At 39.6% G+C, this 27,266-nt stretch overlaps 1 protein-coding gene across 2 annotated transcripts in view; it reads right to left on the reverse strand.

Moving 5' to 3' along the window:
* The window catches only part of GLRA3 (glycine receptor alpha 3), a 141,105-nt gene that overhangs the window by 17,928 nt on the left and 95,911 nt on the right, over window positions 1–27,266 (reverse strand). For both annotated transcript variants that reach the window (XM_075930226.1, XM_075930225.1), the window contains 2 exons: window positions 20,803–20,885; window positions 5,587–5,724 (listed from right to left, as the gene is read on the reverse strand). In XM_075930226.1, the coding sequence (XP_075786341.1) occupies window positions 5,587–5,724; window positions 20,803–20,885 (221 nt within the window). The remainder of the gene's footprint in view (window positions 1–5,586; window positions 5,725–20,802; window positions 20,886–27,266) is intronic.

A 27,266-nucleotide genomic window follows, 5' to 3' on the forward strand; every position in this document is an offset into this window, starting at 1 on the left:
TCGAAGGGCTTGGCTATAGATGATGGATCATATGGTGTGTGCTGGATGGGAGCTGAAAGCATGTAGGTAACTGTATGAGGCAGTGGGTTTTTTGTAGAGAGTGGTGTCTAATTTTCCATTGTTGATTTGTACTGTGGTGTCCAGGAAATGGATCTCTCGTGTAGAATGGTCCAGGCTGAGATTGATGGTGGGGTGTAGGTTGTTAAAATCTCTGTGGAATGTCTCCAGTGCTTCTTGGCCATGCGTCCAGATCATAAAGATGTCATCGATGTAGCGTAATTAGAGAAGGGATAAAAGGGGACGGGAGTTGAGGAAACGTTCTAGGTCAGCCATAAAGATATTAGCATACTGTGGGGCCATGCGTGTACCCATGGCTGTGCCGCTGATCTGGAGGTATAAGTTGTTCTCAAACTGGAAATAATTGTGGGTGAGAACAAATTACATAGGTCTGCTATCAGATTGGCAGTGGTGTCCTCTGGGATAGTGTTTCTAATTGTTTGTAATCCATTTTCATGTGGGATGTTGGTGTATAGAGCTTCTACATCCATGGTGGCAAGGATGGTGTTACGGGGAGGTTATCGATGTTTTGTAGTTTCCTTAGGAAGTCAGTAGTGTCTTGGAGATAGCTGGGGGTTTTGGTTGTGTAGGGTTTGAGAAGAGAATCTACATAGCTGGATAAACCAGTAGTGAGCGTGCCGATACCAGAGATGATGGGACGTCCGGGGTGTCCAGGTTTATGGATTTTGGGAAGCAGATAGAACAATCCTGGTCAGGGGTCAGAAGGTGTTTCTGTGTGGATTTGTTCCCGAGTAGCTGTAGGGAGACTTTTAAGGAGTCAGTGTAGTTTCTTTTGGTATTCCGAGGTGGGATCAGAGGAGAAAGGTTTGTAAAATGTGGTGTTGGAGAGTTGTCTGGTTGCCTCCTGGTTATAGTCGGCCTTATTCATAATGACCACAGTACCCCCTTTGTCAGCTGGTTTGATTATAATGTCCAGGTTGTTTTTGAGACTCTGGATGGCATGGTGTTCAGCGCGGCTGAGATTGTGTGTCTGGCCCATGAAAGCTCATCACCTAATAAACCATCTTGTTAGTCTTTAAAGTGCTACATTGTCCTGTTTTTTGTTTCAGCTACACCAGACTAACACGACTGCATTTCTATCACTATTATGAAAAATGTTATTTATCTGAAACCCCAATATTTCATAAACATTCAATGGAAAATTTTCAGCCAGTCCTATTAACATGTCTCATCAGTTTCAGCATGAACATAACAAGCAAACAGCCGTTTAAAGAATAGGACATGAAAGGAGTAGAAATGGATGGGAACTGTGTTCTAGATGAGGTTTTCAAAAGCACAAAGGTCAATGGCAGTTGACTGCCCACCTGGTCTTGGAGCCTTTGAAAATCTCTTATTTATGCTCTGGAGTTTATCTTTAACCAGGAAATCCTTTGTAAAGAAACAATCATGTGGCTTGTTCTGCAGATGGATCAGTGATGATATGTGTACAGCTAGGTCCAAATGACTTCCAGGTGTTTGATTTCTTTCTTTCTACTATCTAGTCAGCCAGCATTTGTGTGTATGTGTATGTGTGTGTACACTCTGTTTTTTTGTTTTTGTCTTTGATTTTTCTTGGAAGTAGGGACGAAGTGAGCCAAGGTCCATGAAGACAGGTTGGCAGGTTTGTTTCCTTCCTTCCTTCCTTCCTTCCTCCCTCCCTTCCACTGAGCTATTATCAGTATCACTATTGAGCAAATGGGTCAGCTGATTTTACTGTGGTCAGTAAAAATTGTTGTTTGGTTGGGTTTTTTTTGCTCAGAATGACGTAGTTATTTAAGTTATTTTGTTCTTGTTTCTGAAATGCTGCTTAACACTGTACTTCTACCTCCTTCCCCATCAGAAAATTTCATAAGGAAAAAAAAGGAACTTCTGTAAAACAGTGTCATTAAGGATTAGTTAAGATTACACAAGCACATAAACCACCAACACAACCTCCCCCAAAACCTTGGAAACAAATTAAGTCCTCACCTACCCATTACAATTTACAACCACGGTTTCACCTTTATCATACTTCATTGCCCATATCTACTCAGAAAACACATGTCCTTCTCCATCCATGGAAAAGATGCAATCTGTAGCTTGGCCTTGCAGATGTTTTAGAAATAAATATTCTCTGATTGTTTGGATAACAACCTGGTACTGGTATATACTGGCTTTACAATGGATGGTTGGTGTGTATGGTGCAGTTTTTAAGTTGATGTTTAAGAGGCGTGATGGATAGAAGTTGTGTTTTAAGTGGAAAAAGTTTGTATTAATGTTTACTATTTGGGGAGATTTTTGTCTGTAATGTGTATAGTGGTGTTGTTTGGGTAGTGTGACAAGGTGTGTTTATTTTTTTCAGTAGTCTGTGGTCAGAGGAGGTGGAAGTATAATGTTAAGCAGCTTTTCAGAAACAATGAATTTGCCCATGAAGGCAGAAGTCATTTGTACCGTAGATGGTGTATATGGACAAGGTAATGCGAGGAAAGCAAAACCATCTCTGTAGGTTCTAAAAAGTTAGTGGGGACTGAACTAATGTTTTTCTGGTTATTACGGCTTTGTTGTAATCATACATTTTATGAAGCACTGAATGGGAACGTTGCATATTGCAGGGAGCAGTGCCATATGGACCCAAAGGAGAATGAGCAGGGATGTTGCTGAATGATGATAGCCACTGTTGGAAACAGGATCAGACAGAACAATTTTATGTTCTGTTGTTGGAACTTTATGTTCCGGAAGCAGTTGCACTTTCTAAGGGTAACTGCAAGGAGGTTTACAGGATCTGTTGAAAAAGGCTTTCTTTCTCGACAGATCCCCCTCTAGACTGCCGCTTTTTGCCTACAAAGTGCTGAGTTGGCAAACGCAATGGCTTTTTTTATGCAAATTAGACACGGGATATTTAAATCTCTGCCTCATTTGCAATTTCGACCTGCCTAATCTGCATCCCTCTGCTGTCAGAGGGATGCAGTCTAGACATACCCTAAATGCCCTTAACTATATGTACTTAGAAGGGTTAATTTTCATACATGGACCACTTAGGAGACTTGCACAAGTCTGCTTCCACATACCATGATGAAGCTTCATTAGTTAATATTAATATATCTCACTGGCTGGCTCTTGATTGTGTTGTCTACAGCAAACTTCAGAAAAGAGCTTTATATCTTGTGCTGTAACTACACCTATACTGAAATGATAGCTGGGCATTTCGCAAATCCTCTCTGTAGTTCTTGAGCATCTTTTTTTAATAGCACTTTAAATCTACTTTGATGTGTGCTCAACTGAGAGGTTTTAGTTTTCAAAAATGATATTCAATTATTTTCCCTCATACTGCGTATTTGATGGAGTATCAGTGCACAGTTTCACATTACAAGTGCCCTACATAAACAATGAGTTCTCAAGTGCAAACTGCAAGTAAGTGATCACATATTAGCATAACATAATGAATGGAAATAAAACATTTGGGTTATTGCATTCTCTTGCCAGGATCTATTATTGCCCAAACTACTGTATATAATCATAATTCTGACTGTAGAAAAAAGGAAGACAAAAGATGTGAGGACTGAAACAACCTTTCCTATCCTCCCCGCAAAAATCTTCTAGTCTTATGGAATTAACTCCATGATTAAGACTGGAAAACAAAATAAAACCTCTAGGCTGGATCATGAGTTGCACTACCTGAGAGGTGTATCACAAAAGGCACAGATTGGGGGAAATAAAAGGATTGTTAAGTTATCTTTGTGCTTCCTGGGTTCTTCTTGAGCTGGGCAACAGTGTAGCCCATAATACAGGTTCCCCGTTATTGTATATGGGCTGCTCCTCAATCTAGAATGCATAAGCACCAACTTCTTCTCTACCCAGGTGGTGTTCGACCCCTCCTCCCTCCATACCAGGCACTCCTCCATTTCATCTTGTCCTCCAAGCCCCTTCCCCCACACTGTCCTTGGCTCTGCCCCTTTACACTCCTTCTCTCAAGGCCCTTCTCCCATCCACCTCTCCCTGCCCCCATTCTGCCTTTTCCTACTCGGTTCTGTACCTAACTCCAGCACCTCTCATCCCTGCTCCTCTCCTTCCCTACCAGTGCTTCCTGCATGCCATTGAACAGCTGTTCTACTGTGTGTAGGAGGCACTGGGAGAGAGGAGGACTTGGTAGGCAGAGCCACTGGCAGACAGAGCACTATATGTGAGGGCAAAACACCCCACTAATTTTATTCTGTGAGTGCCATCCAGCCCTGGAGCATGCACAAAGTTAGTGTCTATGCTAGATTCACTATTTCATATAACACTACAGATACGTATTTTCCTGTTCTAGCCTAACAGAGGCATGTGAGTCTTGTGCAGCTCTTCCAGAAGGGGAGTTCCCCTGGGATTTGCTAGTCTTTGTCAGTAATTGGATCCCATACTTGGGCCTCTGCAAACTTAGAGGCATTTCCCTCCCAGTTTCCCCATTCATAATAACAAGGACAATAATACTTATTTACTTAAGGCACAGTGGTATTGTCTATAGGGCTGTGTCTACATTGGGCCACTTATTCCGGAAAATCAGCTGCTTTTCCGGAATAAGCTGCAAGCTGTCTACACTGGCCCTTGAATTTCCGGAAAGCAACGATGCTCTACTGTACAAAATCAGCCGCTATTCCGGAAAAACTATTCTGCTCCTGCTCGGGCATAAGTCCTTATTCCGGAACACTGTTCCGGAAAAGGGCCAGTGTAGACAGCCCAGTAGTCTTTTCCGGAAAAAAGCCCCGATCACAAAAATGGCGATCGGGGCTCTTTTCCGGAAAAGCGCGTCTACATTGGCCACAGATGCTTTTCCGGAAAAAGGGCTTTTCCAGAAAAGCAGCCTGCCAATGTAGACGCTCCTTTTCCGGAAAAACTGAAAACGGAATAGTATTCCATTTTAAGCATTTCCGGAAATTCATGCCAGTGTAGACACAGCCTAGGAGTACAGATTAAGGACCCAAGCTGGAACTTGTGTGGCTGAAGAATAAAGTCTGCTGACAGCATATTTCCCACATGTTAAAATTTAAAAAAAAATTGTGACAAATTGCAATTTCCTGTAATATACTGGACAAACTTGATGAACAAAGTGTGATGATTGGGATAGCCAGAGGATTTTTACAATTTTTATACAATGACAAATAATTAATAACAATTACTATTTTGTACTTTTATTATTGAAAAAGCAATGCCTAATATTTTCTATCTACAGGGGCATATTTTTTCAAATAAATCCAGAAGTGATGTGGTGTGAGGCTACAATGCCACAAAGGACTCTATGCAGGAAAACCCCTTTCCCCACATGACGCCCTGCTATAGTTAATGCAGCTCCATACAGGTGCAAGGCTTTATAAGAACATTTAGAAATCTTTTCAACTCTCAAGCAACTGTTCTATTATGTCATGCTTTAAGGCATCTCTCTCTCTCTCTCTCTCTCTCTCTCTCTCTCTGTTGTAGTGCTATAATCTTCAGATGAGTTAAATGATGTATTTAAAGCAACAGAAAATAGCAGTGGCTGTTTTTCAGCTGTACTGGATTAAGAAACTCTCCTACCTGTATTGTAATGTTTGGTGCAATAACATAAATCTTTCTCTTCTTTCAACAGAAACTGTGGCAGAGTGAGCCCATCTGCTACCTGTACAGCTCCTTTTTCTTGCCATTCAAAAATGAGATCATTCATTGTGTATCCAACTAGAAAAACAAACAGATCAACAATCAATAAATCCACTGCATAGTTTTTAATATACACGTGATGTACCAAATACAGATATCCAACACAGACAATATAAGATGAGAAACATAGCAGGTTCCATTATATCTGTCAGCCACAGGGGATCAGCACTCATCTCAATCATGCAGATGTAGACTGACAGTTATGTATATGGATGCTCCTGAAAACATATGGCCAAACAGACTGAGGGTGAGATTTGAAAAATGCCTAAGGAAATTGGATGCCTAACTCCTTCAGGTGCTTTTGAAAACTCCACCCTTTGTTTAGGAAGGAAGTACAGGCCCATCCATTTAAATTTTGTGAAGTTATAAAGTAGTTTTGAAATAGTGCCTTATACACCCTTTTTATTTTTCCTGGATCCTAATTGCTCAAACAATCTAGGCTCCAGCCAGATGGAGGTGTACAAGTGGAGTCCAGCAGTTTTCTTTGCAGGGTGCTGCTGCCATAGTTGGTTTGAAAAGACTTTTTTTTCTTTGATGCAGGTAAAAGACCAGAAAAAAAATTGTGATTAACTGACAAATTACTATTAGACTGATAATATTCCTATATTTCTGCCTCCCTATCCCCACAGCTGTATGTGTAAAAACAAACAAAAGAAGTTCTGTTTGTATCATACTTGTAGCTGTAGGAAGATTACTGTATAATTCAATTCTAGTAACTGTTTACACAAAATCAATGGTGTAACCATTCGTGTCACGGCCAGACAGTAGAAATATTAACCCAGGGACAGTTTCTAGCTGACTAAGGAGCAGGTGGCTAAGTTGAGGGAGAGTACAAGTTGCACAAACCATGTCCAGTAGCTGGCTGAAATCCCATTGGCTTAAATAGCCCCTACTACTGTATCTTTGTGCACTACAGGGTGTTGGCTTTCTGAAAGTAATTGTGGAGGTACAAAGTGTGTGTGAGGACATGTTCCTATCAGTTCTCCCTCTCTCCACTCCCATGTTCCAGAAGTGGCTGGATGAGCATCTAGGAGAATGTTGTACCCTGTGTGAGGGCAGCAAAGTTACTGCTCCAGGATGCCCCAGGGACTGCTAAAGGGAATTCCTGCTGGGAATTCCATCCAGAGAACAGAATCCTACAAAATACCTCTCCTGCACAATGCTGAATATTCTCTAAATTTCCTTCTAAAAATCTAAGGAGCTGATGGAGTTCTCATAGTTTTAAACTCTGCTTACAAACTCCCTCCTTCCCACCGAAAATCAATGTTAATTTAAGAATAGCCTTTGGAACATGCAACCAAATTTCACAAGTAATTCCTAGTGGACTAAACCCACTAGGGACGTTGGGTCTTAGAAATCCATTCTTGCATCTGAATTATGTGGCTTAGCCCATCTTCACTTTTAAAAGATTTTTAGATTTTTTATAATGTTGACTAAATCAGATACAAGAAAGAGGTTGTTCACACCAAGAACTGTTCACATCGACAACTGGAAAGCTATTTTAAAACTATTTTTTACCAAATATATGTTCAAATTTCTCTTTCTTCTTCTCCAAACACTGAGATATTCTGAAATCTATGGACTTCGTCCTATTTCACCATTCAGTAACCTAATTATTACTAGTCTAAGTCTATATATCTAAACACTGCTCAGTTATAAGATGCTGAAAATCTGAGCTAGCAACTGAAAGTAATAGGCTACTCTTAGGCTATGTCTAGACTGCACCCCTCTGCTGACAGAGGGATGCAAATCAAGCTCTTTGAAAGTGCAAATGAGCTCAAGATTTAAATATCCCGGGCTTCATTTGCATACTCACATTCGGGTGCTGTGCCGAACAAGTGCCCTTTTGAAAGTGAAAGTAAAGTCTAGCTGCGGTTCTGCCGACAGCGGGGAGCTTTTTCGGCAGATCCTGTACGCCTCAAAAAATGAGTACTGTACACAAATTGTCCACAAACACTCTGCCTTGGTCTACACTAAGGAATTATTTCAAAATAACTTCCCTTATTTTGAAATAACAAGCAGAGCATCCATGCTACCAGGCCAATGATTTTGAAATAAGGGGCTAGTTATTTTGACATCATAACTCCTGCTTTCCATGGGGAATAAACCTTATTTCAAAATAGTTGTTTTGAAATAGTGGTAGTGTGGACATTCCATTGTTGCTATTTCGAAATAACTACTCCCCAGAGACATTCAAAGTAATTACTCCACGGTGCTCCCAGGGGCTCTAAGTCAAGATAGCTCATCCTCATTAAGGGAACCTGCCTCAGACTAATTTTGAGGTAGTTATTTCAGGAGTTATTATTTTGAAATAAGTTATTTCAAAATAATTTCCTAGCGTAGACATGCCCCCAGTATCACAATGATCTCATTAACGTTTATCTTTGAGGGATTGGAGGACTGTGTTGAAAGCGAGACCACAAAATGTTCAATTTGCAGCAGACATGTTACCTACCTATACTTAAGATTAGATCTTGTGTGCGATAATTCATTTTATTGTTACATTGCATTTATGTGGTCATACGCTTATTTTTCTGTCTTGTTTTACTGCACAGGATTATTCTGTAATATAACCATCTTGAAAATCCATCAAGGATTGTGCAAAACTATGAAAGCCCAAAACTATAGCTCCTCTAAAACTTTGCACGCATTCAGACAGAAAGCAGCTCTGTGTATAAACAGATTATCATTTGAAGCATGTACATTATAGCCAGGAGAAATATTCCCAGAGTAAAAGTCATTGAACTGACAAGAAACAACTGCTACGTCAAAATGTATTTCACTAAATCAGATTCATTCATTTATAATGTATGTTTTTAATTACTATGTACCTTGGCCACCTATTTTTATATGATACAGTATGTTTAAAGTATTAACCATTTATACTAAGTACACATATCATAGTTTAACATAGTTTATTCTGTTTAAATATAAAAATAAATATAGCTTTGGCTTGTCCAATATTACAAATATAGTTTTATAGATCTACATTATGATAATCAAAGTGCAAAAGACCAAATGAAGAGCTGAGTCTAAAAATCTAAAGGAATATAAAATTATGGAATAAACAATGACTTCCAAGGTCATTGCTTTAATTTTAACACTTATCTAGACTAGATCCCTTACTAACATGTAATTTATACCCTTTTACTTAGCACCTCTAAATTTGGCCTTCTGAGTTCAGGCTAAAAGGGTGTAACACATGTCACAGGGGTGATAAGAAAGTGATTTCTGTCTCATAGATTAATCAAGACTTGGTTTTGAATTTTGGTCAGTGAGCCAAGTACACTTTGGTAGATGTCCTTGTATTGCTGACAGCCTATTTTCTACTTGTTAAAATAAAAAATAAATTATGACAGATATGACAATTTTTCCTGCTATGTATTGGACAAACCTTACTGAATTAAGTTGAAATATATTAGGGATTCACTGTCCTAAAATGCAGTTGTACCATCCTGATTATGAAAGATTAGAAAGTTTGTCTTCAAGAAGGAATTTTTTGTCTGCAGCCCACTTGTTATATGAGGCCAAGATCAGAGGCCAAAACCGTAGAAAGGAGTGACTCTCAGATTCTTGAATGTGACTGTTCTGAACTAATTGCCATTAACTGGTGACCACAGAAAAATGATCTGCTGTAGTTTGAAGTACTTATACCTAGCAGAGTCCTTTTTCTAATTGGAATGATCTTTGGTAAACTTACTAACATGCATGTAAGTTTTGATTGTGTTTAATGTTGAGGCTATGTTTACACTATGCAGCTTTTTGCAACATGGCTATGCCACTACAACCATGCCACTAAAAGGAGCACAGTATAGCTACTATTTGTTGGCAGAAGAGAGCTGTTCTGTCAACAGAAAATTTCCATGCCCAACAAGGAGTGTTAAAGTCTTCCTGCAGGGAAAGCATTATTTATACCAGCACTTGTCATTGACAAAACTTTTGTCTTTTAGGCAGTGTCTATGTTTTCTAACATGTCTAAATGACAAAAGTTTTACCTTTCACTTGGCACTGTAGACAAAAGGAATGCTGATAATTTATAACTGTGGGCAATTATGCTGTTTATAGTCTTTGAAAAGAAAAAGCAAACAGGCTGGCAGACAGTTGGACTTGCTGGTGAATTTACAGAGCAGCCTAGAACTGTGCATCATGGACATACGCTGGTCATCAGGGAGACCTGTGGCCCCATTCAAGAGAGGTGATGATTGGTGAGCCAGAAGCCTGAGAAGGAGTGACTTTGGTAAACTATAGAGAGGGAATACAGGTGCAGGTGTCTTGAACTGTGACATAACTGGACTTTTCTGTTTTATTTTATTTTATTTCTTTCATAAATTCCCACTTGGCAGGAGGATCTAGTATCATTTGTGGTGATGAAGCAGAAATTTTGCAGTCCTATTGTAAGAAATAAGTCATTTATGCAAGAAAAAACATCCAATCTCCCAGAAACAGGACTGTCCAACAGCATTTTGAACATTAGGGAGCTAAAAACACCTAAACAACTTTGTCTCAGAATTTCTTGTAGAAGGAATCATAATGTAGGGGACAGCTGAGCTGAGTTCTCCTTGATACCTCTGCAAGAAACATATTCTTGAGCCTTGGTGCATTTTGGTAAGAGTTGCTGAAATGAAAAAGAAAATAGAGGATAATGATGGCAGCTAGACTGTCTGAACTGGATGTGAGATAATTTGCAAGGAATTATATTCTTTTTAATTTGTGGTATACTCCCAGTCCTATAATATTGGAATTCCTAAACCAAGCACACAGTAGTTGCCATTAAAATGTCATAAATTGTCACACTGCTGTGTGCTTGGTTTAGGAATTCCAATATTATAGGACTGGGAGTGGTGTATTAAATAAAACCCTAGGTTGTCTCAATATACAGAAACTACAATTGTTTTTATCTATTTTAACAACATAGTCCCTCATTCTGTAAACATTTAAGTATCTGAAGACTCTGAATAGATATCACTGGGTTGAGTTCAACAGGGCTAGTCATATAATTAACATGACTCATTTGTATGTGTTTTCAGGATTGAGGCCAATGTTTGTCTTAAGTAAATAAACAGAAGCCACATCTGGTGGGATAACACAGAAGGAATCCTTATAATATGCTTTGTATGCTCATTTCAATAAAGACATATTTATGGAGGAGTGATCAACTGAAAAATAGTGACAGGTAGGGGTAACCAGGCCCTCCCACTCCACCGGGTCCCAGCCCAGGGCCCTGATGGCAGTGAAGGTTTTCACTGCCTGGTTGGCAGGGATGCCTACTGGAACACGCCGACCTCCCGAAGGTCCTTCCTCCGCCCTGGGCTGTCTCCTACCTCTCCCCTTGCCGGGTTGGGCCCTCTGCAGGTTACTCCTCAGCTGCTCCTGGAGTGGCTTGGACAGTGAGCGATACTCCTGGGGGGGGGGGGGGGGAGGGGGCTGGTCAGACTCCTAAGGTAGCAGCAATAGCAGACTGGGTTTAGGTGGCGGTTTGGGCTGTTTCGGAACTCCTTTCTGAGCCCCTGCCTCTTCAGCCACCTCCTTTCCTGTCTGCCTGCTTGTCTGGGTATTTATCCCCGGCCTGCAGCCTGAGCATGCTCCGCAGGGCTGCGAGAGTGAGGCCCCCTCAGCCACCTGGGCCAGGTGGACTCCTTGGGCTTGAGTGCGGTGTGGTGTCATCCCATCACAAGCTGGTTTGTGATAAAACAGTTACTTGCAGACTGTGATTAGGCAAGCTGAAATCCTCACCAAAAGGCTTCTGTATATTCCCTTTATGTATATCCAATTTGTGTCCATTGATTCTTTCCCACAGAGAATGTCCAGTATGTCCAATATATATAGCAGTGGGGGACTGCTGGCATTTGATGGCATAGATCAAATTACTGGTCAAATGACCCTTTTATTTTGTGGCTTATGTTGTTTGCTCCAGTGATGAATTCACCAGTGTAGATATGTGGGAAGAGTTGGCATCTTTTGTGGTTGCAGGGCTGGGTTCCTGGAGGTTTATGATGTGGTTGTGTGGCATGATTATCAGAAAGAATACGTTTCAGGTTAGGGGGCTGTCTGTAAACAAGAATAGGCTTTTCTCATAAGGCCTCTGAGAGTGAGGGATCATTTTCCAAGATGGGTTGTAGATTGTGTATAATGTGTTGGAGGGGTCTGAGTTGTGGACTGTTGGTAACAAGAGGAGTTCTTGTTATTTCATTTTCTGACATGATACAACGTGTCAAAAAAATGGACCTGTTTTAGGTAGTACCCACAGGCATAGCACAATAGGAGAAGAGGTATTACTAGTTTTGCATGGACACTTCCTGGAGCCAGCTCTCTGAGGATTCCAAGCAGTCCTGCAAAGATTGACAAAGGCCCCAGTTAGCATGGCAGCATCTTTATTTATGGGGGAAGGACTGACCTTATTCTTTACTGATATAGGACCAGGAAGAAATCACAGTGGGATCCATTAAGAGTCAGGATGACACAGATAGGGACATGAGCACTGGTAATATGAGGAAGACAGGCAGAGATGGAGAGAGGAAACAAGAAACTGGGAAAGGAATAATTATTTTTTTAGGAATCCCAGTCACCAGTGAGGAACTGGCAGGCTACGCCCAGGTATAGCAGACTTTGTTTCTGTGGAGCAGATTTTGATGTACTCAGCTTCAGAAATAGGAGAGTTTCAGGAAACAAGAGGATCTAAGGAAAGTGAGGTGGCTACTTGCTATCTGAATTACATAGCAATATCTGTTCTGTTTCTGTGTAAGGCATTGTTACGAACAAGGAAGAGCTGAGAGAGAGATTACAAGTGCATTTATTGGTGGAAAGGAAGGTGAGGATATTAGAGTCTGACTGTATTGTGGGCAGTCTATAATATCAGGGTACCAGTCTTAATTACATGGATTAAGGGGGGGGACTTTTACTATGTCAATGATAATTTTTGCCCAGGTGCATGATGTCACAGTAGTGCCAGACAGTACAAAAGATGGGGAATTTTTTGATATCTTAAGAATTTTGCAGCTGCAGCTTGCATAGTGAGGAACAAGGCTTTGTGAATGGGGATTTTCAGGTACTTTTTTGCTCTTCCAAAGGATTTGCAATTTACGAGCCTGGAAGTAATAAATATTTTGGAACCAGCCTTCGGTGTGATTCAGTTGCTGAGTTGAACTCAGAGAAGCAGTTTGCCTCCAACGAGGATAAGGTGATGAGATGGGAAAGATGAACCCCGATTTTAGCAGAAAGGGTGGTGATATGTGAAATCTTCCTGTTAACTCTTTGTATTTACATGGCATGTGTGTATCCAGCTCTAGAAAATGGTTGGTCAAATTGACAGGATTAATTTTTCAGATGCTCTGGGAAATTAATGTAACCTAGTGAAGGAAAGCATAGTTTACATACCAGTTAAAAGAAGGGTAAAGGATGGTGTGCTCTGATGTTTTCTTGATGATGGCATTTTTCTTTTTTAAAAATTTTCATAGAGGTTCATGCAACTGAGGTAGCAGATAGCTAATTATTGTCTAGCATTTGTGGGAAATGTGATGGGGAAGAAATGGGGGGAAAGGGATGCAGCCTCTAAAGAAGGGTTCTTTTCCATTGCAACAGCGCAACAGCCTTCCTCTTACACAACACTTGCATTAAGATGTATCTTCTTTTAGCAAATTCAGGAAATAGCATGTCAGCACGGTGGCTCATAGGTTAGGAGAGTACTATATTAAGGAATATTTTTCAGAATACCCTTTAGCAGTATTGCATTTTCCAGAAAATTGTCTCCAGGAGTGAATTGCTGTACCTTTGAAATGCTAGAGTTCCCTTCACATATACAGATACACAATGGGAGATATTTCATGGTACTTGATATGTCAGAGGTAACCTACAAGGGAAACACAGATAAAGGCTGCCACCAGGAAGCCTGCTTTAGATCGGAGGAGACAATAGAACACATTTTAACATTCTGCTCCTTTATTATGCACAGCTGGGAACTGACGCTTTCAGATCTGCAAGTCCCACTGCTGTGCAGTCAAACTTATGAACAACTGGTCCTTTGACATTTTCATGCACCACAGGATTCGGCATCTTCATTGATAAGGAAGGTCAGACATTCACAGCATATTTTCTTTGCAAATCTGGTAATTGTTAACCCAGTGGGTTTTATGCTCTGTGTCAGAGCTGCTGTTCAGCCTTCTCTTATGCACAGAACAACTCATGTGAAGATCTAGCTCACACAATTTGTGCACTCATTGATTGCTGACAATGGCAGAGAAAAAAATGAAAGGAGATCATATGAGGACACCAAACTGACCTACTTTTCAGGAGAGAGTCTGGAGTGAGTTGGGTTTGGCTGGTTTCTTTTTGTACCCATGATTTGTCCTCATTGTAACTGTCATTTTGGAGTTTTTTTATTTACACACACACACACACACACACACACACACACACACACACACACGCCTGCTAAGTGTATATTCATTTGAATTATGTAGTGTCCCAGTGAATGTACTAACCACTGGGCTGTTGGCTCTTCTGGAGAGGTCTCATGTTTAATCCAAAGTAGTTAAAACCAAAACCCTGAAATCTCAAGAATATGTGACAAGTGAGAAAAGCAATTTTTACCTAGCTCTAGAAGGGACCTTGAGAAGTTCCTGAAGATTCACAGACTAGTGGCTAAGACAGTTGACACAACTTAGGCATCTGAGCCTGAGCATCTGAAGGAAAGTAATTTCAAATCCTCGTGGCACTGCAGTGAGCCACTTCTTCAGCATTGCTCTTCAGATGCAATGTCATACCTGCCAGCAACATTTCTCCAGGTACTATGCTATTAAACTTGGTTTACCTTCTCCAGAATGTGGCACAGACATTAATGCTTATCCCACCAGCATTATCTCACTTTGCTATCTGGCCAAAAATACATTGCATCTTTATCCTCTGTTGTATGCATTTTTTTTTCAAAAATGGCAGCTGATGCAGGCATGAATTTTGAGTTTAATTCTCTTCCCCCAGGAAAATCCCCCTCCACATCCTTTACTTAGTATATTCCTAATTCTTTTGAAGCTTCTAAGATCGTCTTTTTTTTCTGGCTGGGTGGGCAATTTGAAAAACTATCTTCAGGAGAGCATATCATTGGTATGAATTCTGTCTAATTATGTCTAAGTTGCATCCCTCTTGCACAAAAGCCTATACAAATGAAGCATGCATTAACATATTGTCACACTTAATTTGCATAATTAATTAGGGGCCATTTTCACACAAGAGGCTTTTGTGCAAAAAGGAGCTATCTACACAGCTCCTTTTTGCGCAAGAGGGTTTTCTGTGCAAAAAGGAGCCATCTATACGGCTCGTTTTTGCGCAAAAGCCTCTTGCGCAAAAATGGCTGCTCATTACTTAAGCAAATGAAGCATGGCAATATTCCACGCCACGCTTCATTTGCATATGCTTTTCCGCGAGAAGGCTACAGTATAGACGTATCCTAACAGTGCATAGTTTCCAGCAAAATCCCACATGAATATGTGGTTAGAAGAGCATATGGTGCTTCCTAGCTCAGTCCCCACATGCCAATAATCTAGCACACCCATCACATGCCTTCAAAACATCAGCTGTGTAGTGTTAATGTGAAAGAGCCTCCATGGGTAACACCTGGCAATACCCTTTTTTTCCTTTTGGGAGACCTTTCTGCACTGGTCTTATGAGCATTCTCCTCCCTGCAGTCCTGTTGCCTCTATACACTAGTATATACATGTATGCACAAATTCTTGTTGTGACTAAAACACAAAAGGTTAGATCTCTGCCCCTCATTGTAAAACACACAAAAGATGGGGAGTAAATCTCTCTCATAGAGATGGAGTTCCTCACCATTGTTATATCTGGGAAAGATAGGGGAGATGGTTTCTCCACAGCACAATATAGACACATTGAGTCCTGTGCCTCCATAGCTACTGTGGCCCCCATGATGGCCCTCTGGGCATGGCTGCATTCAGTATAATTAGAAAGACAATGCAGTCTCAGAATGGATTATCAGCTCTAAATGGCTGGTGGCAGAGAAACAATATGCCTGTTACATTCCAGCCCAGGTCTGCCTTTGACCTGACCACTCTGCACAAACTGTCTTCTCCATCTGTCTGACATTCTCTCTAGGGCTACAGGGAAAAAAAGAAATTATGCTACTCAAGCATCTGAACTTGTCAATGCAGAAGTGGGGAGAGCTCTCTGAATGCACATCTGGGTGGAAGGATCTTCCCATAAAATTATAGATGGTAGCTTGAATTAATCTTCATTTCCTATAAAGATTGAGTAATTAAGGAGCTATAAAAGGGAAAAAGGTAACTTAAACATTAAGGGATATATTAATTAAAATAAGAAGCTGATAGCAAAGATAGTTTCATATTTCCTTATATATATTTGTGTTTCATGGTCAATTTCTCCCTTGTTTACAGGCCTGTTCTTTTCCTGAGCCAGTAGCTTCTTTAATTTATAGTTTAAGGTTCTAGGAATACTATGTTTCACAGAAATTCATAAAACAATCTAAGCAAGATATTTTTTCCCTCCTCAAAACATTAATCCATGAATCAATGGAATGCAGTGAAGTACAATCAAAGATAAATTTAACAGGGAAGAGAGACACAAGAGGCTTTATTAAGGGGAAAATATTGTGCTGATGAGAGGTACCATTTCTAGCTAGCATTCATTATTCTATGTATTAAATAGAATAGAAATAAAATTATCAAAGATTCTCAAGCTAGCATGACCACTGCCCTTTTCATGTTATAGCTCTCATTTGTTTTCCTCCTTTCTAATATATAGTGTGACAGGGTCAGACTGGAGGACTACAACTAAGGCTGTGTCTAAACTACATCCCTCTTTTGACAGAGGGATGTAAATTAGACACTTTGAAATTGCAAATGAAGTGGGGATTTAAATATCCCACTCTTAATTTGCATAATTGCGTCATGGTGCTTTTTTGAAAAATTGCATGATACAAGTATGCAAATGAAGGACGGGATATTTAAATCCCCGCTTCATTTGCAATTTCAAAGTGTCTAATTTACATTCCTCTGTCAAAACAGGGATGTAGTTTAGACAGCCTAAGAGAGAGAAAGGCAGCTCTAAGGCAGCAAGAGCCCTGGTCAATCAGGAGCAAAGGAGATAGGGCTGCTGTTAATTAATCAGGGCCAGCTGATTTCACCATGGAACCTTTTAAAAGGAAGCCCTCCTTGAAGGGGTAGAGAGAGAGAAAGTGAGAGTGGAAGAGGAGTGAGAGGAGACCAGAGCAGACTAAGAAAAGTAACAACAACAACAACAACAACGCCAGAGATAGCGAAGTAGGGGTGAGGAGCTCCAAACAGGAGGTTTGGGCCTACCTTTTCTGGGAAGCCTGAAAACCCAGCTGAGAGCTGGAAAGGGCTATTTCACCTGCACAGCCTGAACCTGGGGCACTGGCCCCAATGTCATTTGCAGCTGAGGGATCAGAGCCTAAACCCTGCCAAGGTCTAGTAATGCAGTATGGAGACTGCCTGATGAAGGACTGCAGAGGGTACTGGGACCCAGGAGTGGGGATACCCTCCCACAATAGATTGATAAATGTTGAGGTCAGAAGGGATCTCATCTAGTCTGATCTACACAGCACAAGCTGTCTGTAATATCTCACCCAGTAATTCCTGTATCAAGCTTATCATTTAAATAAATTTGGTCTTCCTTTAAGATGAGGGAGACACTAAAGTTCATTTTAGTTAGTAAGGATAAAGAAAACTATTTTTCAGTAAGAATCTGGTAAACCCCATCCTTAAGAATTGGAAAACATATTTTCAATAAAAAGTTATATGCTGCCTACTACTATAAATAATGTATGTCACTGTCCCCATACCATAGCTGGTGATGCAAGGGGTTGGAAGACCTTGGGAATAAGAACAGCCGTACTGGATCAGACCAAAGGTCCATCTAGCCCAATAACCTGTCTGCCGACAGTGGCCAGCACCAGGTGCCCCAGAGAGGGTGGACCGAAGACAATGATCAAGCGATTTGTCTCCTGCCATCCTTCTCCAGCCTCTGACAAACAGAGGTTAGGGACACTATTTCTATCCCCTGACTAATAGCCTTTTATGGACCTAACCTCCATGAAATTATCTAGCTTCTCTTTAAACTCTGTTATAGTCCTAGCCTTCACCACCTCCTCTGGCAAGGAGTTCCACAGGTTGACTACACTCTGTATAGTCAACCTGTCTGATGGGCTACTGAGGGGTGAGCATGTCACCAAGGAATGATCTTAGGAGAAAAGTTGTAAACAAGTGCTGCACTTAGAGCTTTCCATACAGGGGAAATAACAGAAACAGTATTTGAGATGCTGCTACAAAGCATAGCATTATTTCACAACATGCTCATTTGTATCAAAAAGCCATACCACTAAGGAACAAATTGTACATGTTACAAGTTGTTCTTGTAAATGACAGTGAGCCCTGAAACCTTTGCTCAGGTGAATAACCCTCATGGAAGTATTATCATTGACTTAAAAGGGACTACTCAAGCATCAGCACTACCCAAATGAGTAAGGTTTGTAGGCTAACATCTGATGGAGGAAAGAATAAGTGAACGAAAAAATAATTGTCCAAAAATTTCTGGTTACTTTTATAAGAAAATAATCTCTATCATTCTAGCTTCTCTCCTCATGAGATATTTATAGAAAACTCAAGTTCTTCTGTATATTTTGGGTTTAGAAAGAGGCCGTCTAGTAAACCCATTAAAATTCCTTCATTAGAGGAAAAGAGCAAAGGAATAGTGTTGATAAAGAGGGTGGTTAAATTCAAGCCATAGACAAACTGGGCCATATTTTTTCTTAGATAGCTGGGATATGATATGTGGAATGAGGACCTCCACAATCCATGCTAATTCATTTATATGCTACTGGTTTGATTTTCTATGGAATGGTGGTGAAAGTATGGTTTAAAATGCTTTGACTTAAAGAGTAACTGGGAAATCTGTCTTAACTAAAAGACAGCAGCACATAACTGTACCACTGCTGAAGCTTATCAGAGAATGAATTATGGCAATACCTCTTCTGCTCCTCCCTTGCTCTTGGTCGGGAGTAAGTTACTTCATACCTTTTCATGGAACAGTTTACTTCCTGAAATCCCAGCCAGCTGCTCGGACTGTCAGACAGATGGATGGAGCCAGGACTTTCTCCCTACCTCAAACTTCTCTTCTGAGCTCACTTGATTGCATTGGGGACACATGGGGCAATGGCTCCCACTCTTCTGTCTACATCTGGAGTCACAATCCGAGTAGAGCAAAACAGGGGAGCAAGGTGGAAGGAACATGAGGGGTATGTCCCCTGACTTCTTTGTGCAACCAAATAATAGCTCTGACACCCTATCCCTTTTTGAATAAGTTTGTACAGCATTTACTAATGAGACTGGAAAATTGAATTCACAACAGAAAAATCCTTAGTATTTTTGCACCACTCTTTACCTGTGTGAATATCATTTCTGTGTACCATGTGATTGCGCAATAGGGAATTTACTTTCACTGAAATGGATGATTAAAGTAAAGGCTTCAGTGAAAAATGTTCTGCTGGAAATTAGAACATCTATAACGCTATTCAGCTAATAAGTGTTGTGTTGCTTCCCTAGGGTGCAGTTTGTGAGAATCTGTGAGCTCCTGCAAGATTTTTACAAAACAAAGCAGTTTCTATTGCACAAGATTGTTCAGATGCTGTATTATCTCTGCTTACTATGCTAAAAAGAGAGGACAAATATAGAAAAGATTTTATGAAATGTTTCTAAGTTAAAATGATTCCAGATTGCATATTAAAACTCATAACTTTCTAAATGCAAAAAGAGGTTTATGTTATATCTTCTCTTTGTTTAGTCAAAGGTGATTTTTGTTTCCTTTGTGAAAACATTATTATACACAACATATGTATCTGGCATATGTTTGTGCTTCGTGGTAACGGTTGCTTGTAGTTACACTTAGGACATGTCTAAACTTCATCCCTCTGTCGAAAGAGGAATATAAATTAGACAGATTGAAATTGCAAATGAAGCCGGGATTTGAATTTCCCATGCTTCGTTTGCATAATGGAAGCCGCACATTCTTTCAAAAATGGAGCTTTTGAAAGTGAAATTGCTGTCTTGACGCGGTTCTTTCGGGGAAAACCCCCCCTTTTTCGAAAGATCCTGTACTCATTTTTGGAGGAGTACAGGATCTTTTGAAAAAGGTTTTTTTTTCCCCCGAAAGAACCATGTTTAGATAGCGGTTTCACTTTCGAAATCCCTGTTTTTGAAAACGCGCAGCCACTGTTATGCAAATGAAGAGCGGGAAATTCAAATCCCAGCTTCATTTGCAATTTTGATCTGTCTAATATACATTCCTCCTTTGAAAGAGGGATGTAGTTTAGACATAGTCTTAATGATAGTCACATCATGGCATTGGTTATTAAAAATATTTCCTATTGTGTTCAATAAAAAGATCTGTTTAAACACTGATTGTGCAGTATGACCTAAAGTGCCTTGACCTTTGGAACAAGCAACTAAGGTTGCCACTCCATTTTTTTGAGGAGGGAGGGTCAGGAAAATTCCAGTTATACCCAGCCATTAATCTGATGTTCAGAGCCCACTGGACAATGTTACCATCCACCCACTGTAATGAAAGGTGGGACTAATTTTCAGAATCACCTTGCAATTTGTTTTTAAAAGCCTGCTTAAAATCATACTGCAAATAATTCTATGGGTTCAGTGATGTCAAATCTCCTCCCACGGATGCTTATTCGCTGTTCTCAATGCCCCTCCTTGCTCCAATTAAAAATAATTAATGACGCCTCTTTCAACCCGTTAATGTACACTAAGTTCTGAAACTCTGTAAAAATATATCCATCAAGTTAGGCATCTGTTCTATTTCTGTCCTGATGTTCTAAATAATCCAGTGTAAGGATGGCAGACTCTGTAGGGTTTTTGGGGGGAGGAAGTAGGGTCAAACAGTGCTGCATATTTTATGGTAAGGCCATAACTGTACAGAATACTAACAAAACATGCTTATTTTGGAAAAGACAGAATTATTTATATTGTCACCTTTTCTTTCCCACCATATATTGTCATCTTTATACTGTTATTTATAAAAGAATACTTTGTTCACACTTACAACTTTCCAGCTGCATTATACATGTTTGCACATCCATTGGGAAATTTTTGAGATCCATTGGACAGGACAGTATTAAAGTCAGTCTGAAAGAATACAAAACCATTATTAAAAATATACCTCGTAATACAGAACAAAAGGATCACAGAACAAAAGTGTTAGCACACAGTGGCTACTAGTAATGGAAAATAACTTAATATATTTGTAAGATATACTCACACAAACAACTATTAAAAAACCTGAACTTTTATGACTCTCCTGCTTTGTGAGGTGATGATAAATTGAGAGTCAAAACCTATTTATTGTATAATATTATTTATTACAGCCATATTCTCTAACTCAGTGGATATTCCACAAACATGCCCTGATATTTTAAAAATTACTATTAAAGAAGAAAGATAAGATTACAATATTTCAAATCCTCGGCACACAGTTTACAAAGACACTCTCCCCTACAGAAGCCAGGTGCAACTCATGCTGGCAGAGAAAGGCTATGTCTACACTGCAGGGAAAAGTTGGAAACAGATATGCAAATTGCGAACCGCAATTTATGTATCTTTTTCCGCTTTTCTTCCAAAAGAGGCTTTTCCGACATCTGGACCATCTACATGGAGTGAAATGTCAGAAAACAAGCCTCTTTTGGAACATCCCTTCGTCCTCGTAGATCGAGGTTTACAGCAATGCCAAAAAAAGGCATCTGCTTTTCTGAAATTCCTTGGATGCGACGGATACCTCTGGTATCCCGGAAAAGCTCTACAGTGTAGACATAGCCAAATATAACCATTTGTATCCTAAAGGGCAATACAGTTGAATTCCAAACATGAACATGTTAAAGGTATTATTTCAGGTATCACAATTAAAAAAACCCCTGTGATTTTTAAATGGCACAAGCCACTTGCATTTTGTGCTAGCTATAATATTTCTAGTATACCATGTTGTACTTCTATAGGCACTAAACTTATTTTAAAATATTATAATATGACCATAATTGATCTTTAGTGTGATACTTGCCAGATATGCCCAGAGAAAGAAAATAGGCTTTCTTTCATAGTTCCTATTGTGAATTCATATCATGGAGATATTTTACTGGCCTTTCAGTTTTTGTGTGTGTGCAGATATAACTAATTTCTTTAACAGCTTACTGATAAAAATGATATAGTGTGGATAAAAAATTGACTACTTCTACTTCTTCTTTGGTTCCCAACAAGCAGAGACGAGGGGGGAAAGAGTTCAGGGTGTACACAGCGGGCTCATCAGAACCCAAACTACAAACTAGGAGACTATAGTTGCATAGAGTGTTGGGGGTTCTTATAGGGATTGGCTTGTTTTGAAATAGCATTAGCTTGATTTTTGGCTTACTGTGAAAGTTAATAATTTATTTACAGCATGTGAAACTTGGCAGCCTATGAGGACTCTTTCTTCTGTATGCACCTTCTGTTCAGGAGTCAGGTAAGAATATGCAGAGAGTCTGTCTCCTAATAGCATCTCTTGAGACACAAGTCATCCCAAAAGGGGCTCAAAAAGGTTGAGTTTCATTCCACTCCTCAACCTCACATTGGGTAATAGAGTTAGTCAAACATAGAAGAGAGCAAGTGCAGCATTTTATGAGCATGGTGAGTTAGGGAACTCTGGAGGCAAACTAGACCTGCTATTCCCAGTAATTTGATGCTGTTCCAAACTACCTTCTGCATGGGGCAATGGTATAAGGTACAATTCAGCTATATCATATGAAGCCCAGTTCAGCAAAGGGCTTAAGTATGTATTTAAGTTCCATGGAAGTCAGTGAGCCTGCTTCTTATTTGCAGTATATCTCCTTTACACCACTCTGGCAGTATTAAAAAGGCCATGTCATGTAATTCATAGTGTACATGGGAATCAGGCTTGACTTCCTGTGGTTAAATTCCAATGACTTCAGTTCAATAGAATTTAAGCACATGCTTTAAGTTAAATATATGCTTAAATGCTCTGCTGGTTTGGGGGCCTAAAGAAGAAAATGCAAAGGCTTATTTGCAAATGTAGGCCTTTCTTGCTAATGCAGGATTTCTCCCTCCCTCCCCCGTTCTCCCATAATACTATAAATCTTACTTTATCCAATCTAATTGTTAGCATTTTCCTTTGGGATACTATTCCACAGCTTTTTATGATGCAAGACTAATTTATTTATCTGCTAGAAATTGATATAAAAAGACGCTAATGTAGAAATTTTAAATTCAATGGTCTAAATGTGAGTATAAAGTATTCTGGTTGATCGTCTGAGTAGTGATAGTATAAGTAATCAAGTGGCAGTTGCTTATAATATGTAAATACAGAAATAATGGTGCTTTTTTATTAAGTGGACAGTAATAGAGCTGTTTTATTATGTTGATTGTAAGAGAGCTCTGTGGTATTCTGCTCATTAGATGTAATTGCTAAATTAAAGTTTATTATTATAGACCCTTGAATTAGTACTAAATGTGATCTGAGGAAGTGGGTCTGGCCCACGAAAGCTCATCATCTAATAAACCATCTTGTTAGTCTTTAAAGTGCTACATTGTCCTGCATTTTGCTTCAACTACCCCAGACTAACACGGCTACATTTCTATCACTATTCTAAATGTAATCAACATTTTTAAAACTTCATTTGGATCAAAGTATGGTTTCATTCAGTCTGTAGGAACATTCAGCTAACAGAAAATGCAACAGTGTCTATTAAGAGGATTTCTAATAGGATTTCTTCTTGACCCTTAAACAAAGTATATTAATAAACTCTCTTATATCAGATGCATGATAATTACACCAGCATGAGTCAATGTCAATACTGGGGGCTCTATAGCAATATAGCTAAGCTTGGAATACAGACAAAGATTATAGCAACATAAGGGTTTTCATAGCTGAAGGAACTCTACTTTAACCCTGATCAATGTTAGTTAGATGGATGGACACATTTTCCCACTGACCTAATTACATCTACCCTGGGAGGTAGTTTAGCATAGCAATGGTGATGAGGGTTGTGGATTTTTTTACTGTCTGCCATAGCTATATTTAAAGTATGGATCAAACCTGGAAAAATAGACAATGGGCCTGGTTCCTGGATTACTTTTCCACACAAAAGTCCCTGTGATGTGACTTGAATGTTTGGACTATTAAAAGACCTGCATACAATTTTCTGCAGAAATGGCAAGCTAAAAAGGTTTTATTATCCATCACAAATCACTTTTGTTTTTAATTATACACTTTCACTTTTAGCCTTACATTATTTATTTAGGCTCTGTACCCTAGCAGTACCTAGAAAAAAACCTTGCAGAGAGAAAGTGATGCAAATTAACTTCCTCAGTGACTATCCTGTTTTACAACCACATCTGTGGTTGAATAAAGAATCATTGTGACTGATCAGAGAAAGATGCCAAAATAAAGATCAGCAGTGACTGATACAAATCATAAAAGGTAAACAAATATAGCAAGTATATGGTCACAAAATGATCTCCCATGGAAATGTCTGTTGGAGGGCAAATATAGGTATGAATTCTACAAGCTTTATGGCAGGTGGATACTGGCAGCATTATCTGACAACAATGGTAGTGATACCATTGAGATATACATCTTGCTGTCTAATTCAACAGGTCAGCTGGCAGAAGGCTTTCCAGCATTTGTGCCCTTTCCCCAGAACCCTGGAGTTAATCCATTTTGGCCTCAAAAGCAAGTTAGAGTAGGAGGCTATTAGGGATTTTTCCATTGCCCATGATCATTAGTGCACCAAATTTTCTGTGCATGCCTCTTCCCACTGCTGATGCTCTGTATGCATAGCACCAGCTATGCCTGCTTTACAACACTTGGGGATCCTCTGTAGACAGGGAACCCCCAAGGAAGGGGAAAACACAACTGTCCTTACAGGTCCCCATTATGGGGGTTGACTGATCTCATTCCTAGTCTTCACTGTGTTGAAGTACTAGTCTAAATGTAAATTCTAATTTAAAATAAAGTTTAAATTGAAATGTGTCTCTTTCATGGTCATCAACATATGCATGTGACTGCATTCATCATTCACTTCTGGTCTGCATATATTAGTCACTTGCAATTATGTTTGGTTGAGGAAAGGAAAACTCAGAACTTAAAGGGTTTTCAGCATTCTCTTTTGAATGACTACTTTTTCAGCTAGTGATATTATCTCTATTTTTTTTTTTTTTTTTTTTAGTTTTGAAGGTGCTACAGGACCTTTTGTTGTTTTTTAAAGTGTATTTACTATTTCAGAATTACCATCTGAATTAGAATCATCAAATGCAAAATTAATTCCGATTCAGATGAATACTCAACTGCACTTTCAGAATACAATTTTGAGTCTTTGTCATGAATCGGATCCGTTATTCATGATGCAATATTTTGGCAATTAAACTATGGTTGAGTAATCACTGGAATTATCTTGGCAGCATAAGGACGGGATGAAATAATTGGAGTCTGCTCTTAGCACAATGAATATTGAGATTTTACCTTTAGTACATTAATGTGTCACATTCTTTTCAATATGCACTCAGACTATCCCATTCAACCTGATCCAGAGGGGACAGACCAAATCCTGTAGATGTCATTAGCAAAACTTCCAGAGATTTCAATGGACTTGTATTTGGACCTTAAATCCAACTCTTGTCCTTGCCAATCTGTGTTGTATGCAGACAGGAGAGGAAAGTAGGATGACCAAGAATGATAGTGTCTGAATAGTCTCCAAGAACCATATTGCCAGTGCATGGAAGGATGAATCAGAGAATCATTACATATGCTCTAAATTGGGAGTTCTTTGTAATCCCTTACAGTCAGCTGTCAATGGCTGAATGAATGCAACAGAATCACATGGGAGCCCTATTTTCACAGACTGCCCTATATAGATCACCGGAGACATAGAACAACTGCTGGAAAAATTCACCAGGGCTCCCACCTCCCAGTAAAGGCAAACTGCTGCTTTGTAGTGTTGGAAGGAAGGAGACTTCCTGAGCACTCTTCACCCAGTAGTTCATCAGTGCAGCAATTGTCCAGTCTTTTAATGTCACTTTATATGCAGTCTCCTCTCTTTATCAGAGCCAAAGCAATCAGAGTAGAATGCAATACCCAAAAAGCATGAAAAGTGAAACATCAAATGAAAATTAGCACATTTTGCTCTGAAATGTACTGTCATAAAACAGAAGGGAATGTTGAAAAATGAATTAAAGTACAGTTGATCCGAATTTTGGCTCTCGCTGTAATATTGAATTGGTGTTTAACATGGTAATGGTAAGAGCTCTGTTTAAGAAACAAATCTCTCAAGTAGATTGATTTTTTTAGGACATTGGTAACTGTGTAAAGAGGTGACTGATGAAGACTAGACTGTAATGAAAAGGAAAATCAGACCCATTCCTGCAATGCTTTTTTATTGACTTCTAGTCCTAATTTGTGGAATAGCACATGGGACACTGAAATCACACCTTTTTGATTACTAGTATCTCCCCCATCTCAGTTTCTACAAGTAATGAGGAGTGTTAGAGCTAAAACCAATTACATATACCTTATGAAAGCTTGAAGCCTAACTTTCAAATGGTACAAGGCAATAACCTCTAATGTTAAGGACTGAAATCAATGTTAGGTGCCTAATTACCTTTTGAGGTTCTGTACTTAGGTGTTTATGAGAAATTGGCTGCTATCGTAATGCCAGAGCAGAAATGGGAAAGAGAGGAAGAGAAGCAATGCAGTAATCATCAGAGTAATTTGATTTTGTCAATATTTGTTTTGTTACATTCTAGGTAGTATAATTCAAAAGTTTCACAAAATGTAAAAAAGCGAATACTTCTGTCACCATCATGCCTCCCAGCCCCGATATGTGAGCAGCTCTTTGAGTACTGTGTATGTATATGGATGCATTAAAAAGTCCCTACTTTCCACATTTAAGTGATATAGAGGTAACACTGGACATATACATTAAATCTGGTGTTTTCACCGCTAGCTGGTAGGTTGCAAAGAGGAGCTATCCCCTAGTGTTCCTGTATGCCCCAAAGAGAGAGCACTGAATCCCAGCAGGAAACTGGAAAGACTCCTGTGACTCTGGTTCTTCTGAGGATGGGGGTGAAGGGAACTGGAAGGGGAGATGTGTGGGGTGCAAGGCAGGGCTAGCTGTTGGAATGTATTGTGGGAGGACATGTTTGGAGGGGGAATAGGACTATGAAGAAAATATCAGCTCTGGTTTCCTGAACATTTGTGATCATGGGAAATATTTAGAATGAAGGCTAGAACCTGAACCCATTTATAACCCTGCCCAAATACTAATGCTGAGGACATCTGTTTTGTCCCCGACCTGCCAAAAACTTCCTGTTTGCCCACTTCATATCTCTGTGGTTCAGTTTGTCACCTGTAACATGGGGATGATACTTTATTTTCTTTATGTCTTGTCTTGTCTATTTTGATCATAAGCTCTTCAGTGAGAGATGATCTCTTACTATGTGTAAGGAAAGTGCCCAGTTTAATGGGGC

The sequence above is a fragment of the Pelodiscus sinensis genome, chromosome 5 (assembly GCF_049634645.1).
Source record: "Pelodiscus sinensis isolate JC-2024 chromosome 5, ASM4963464v1, whole genome shotgun sequence".
Classification (NCBI taxonomy): Eukaryota; Metazoa; Chordata; order Testudines; family Trionychidae; genus Pelodiscus; species Pelodiscus sinensis.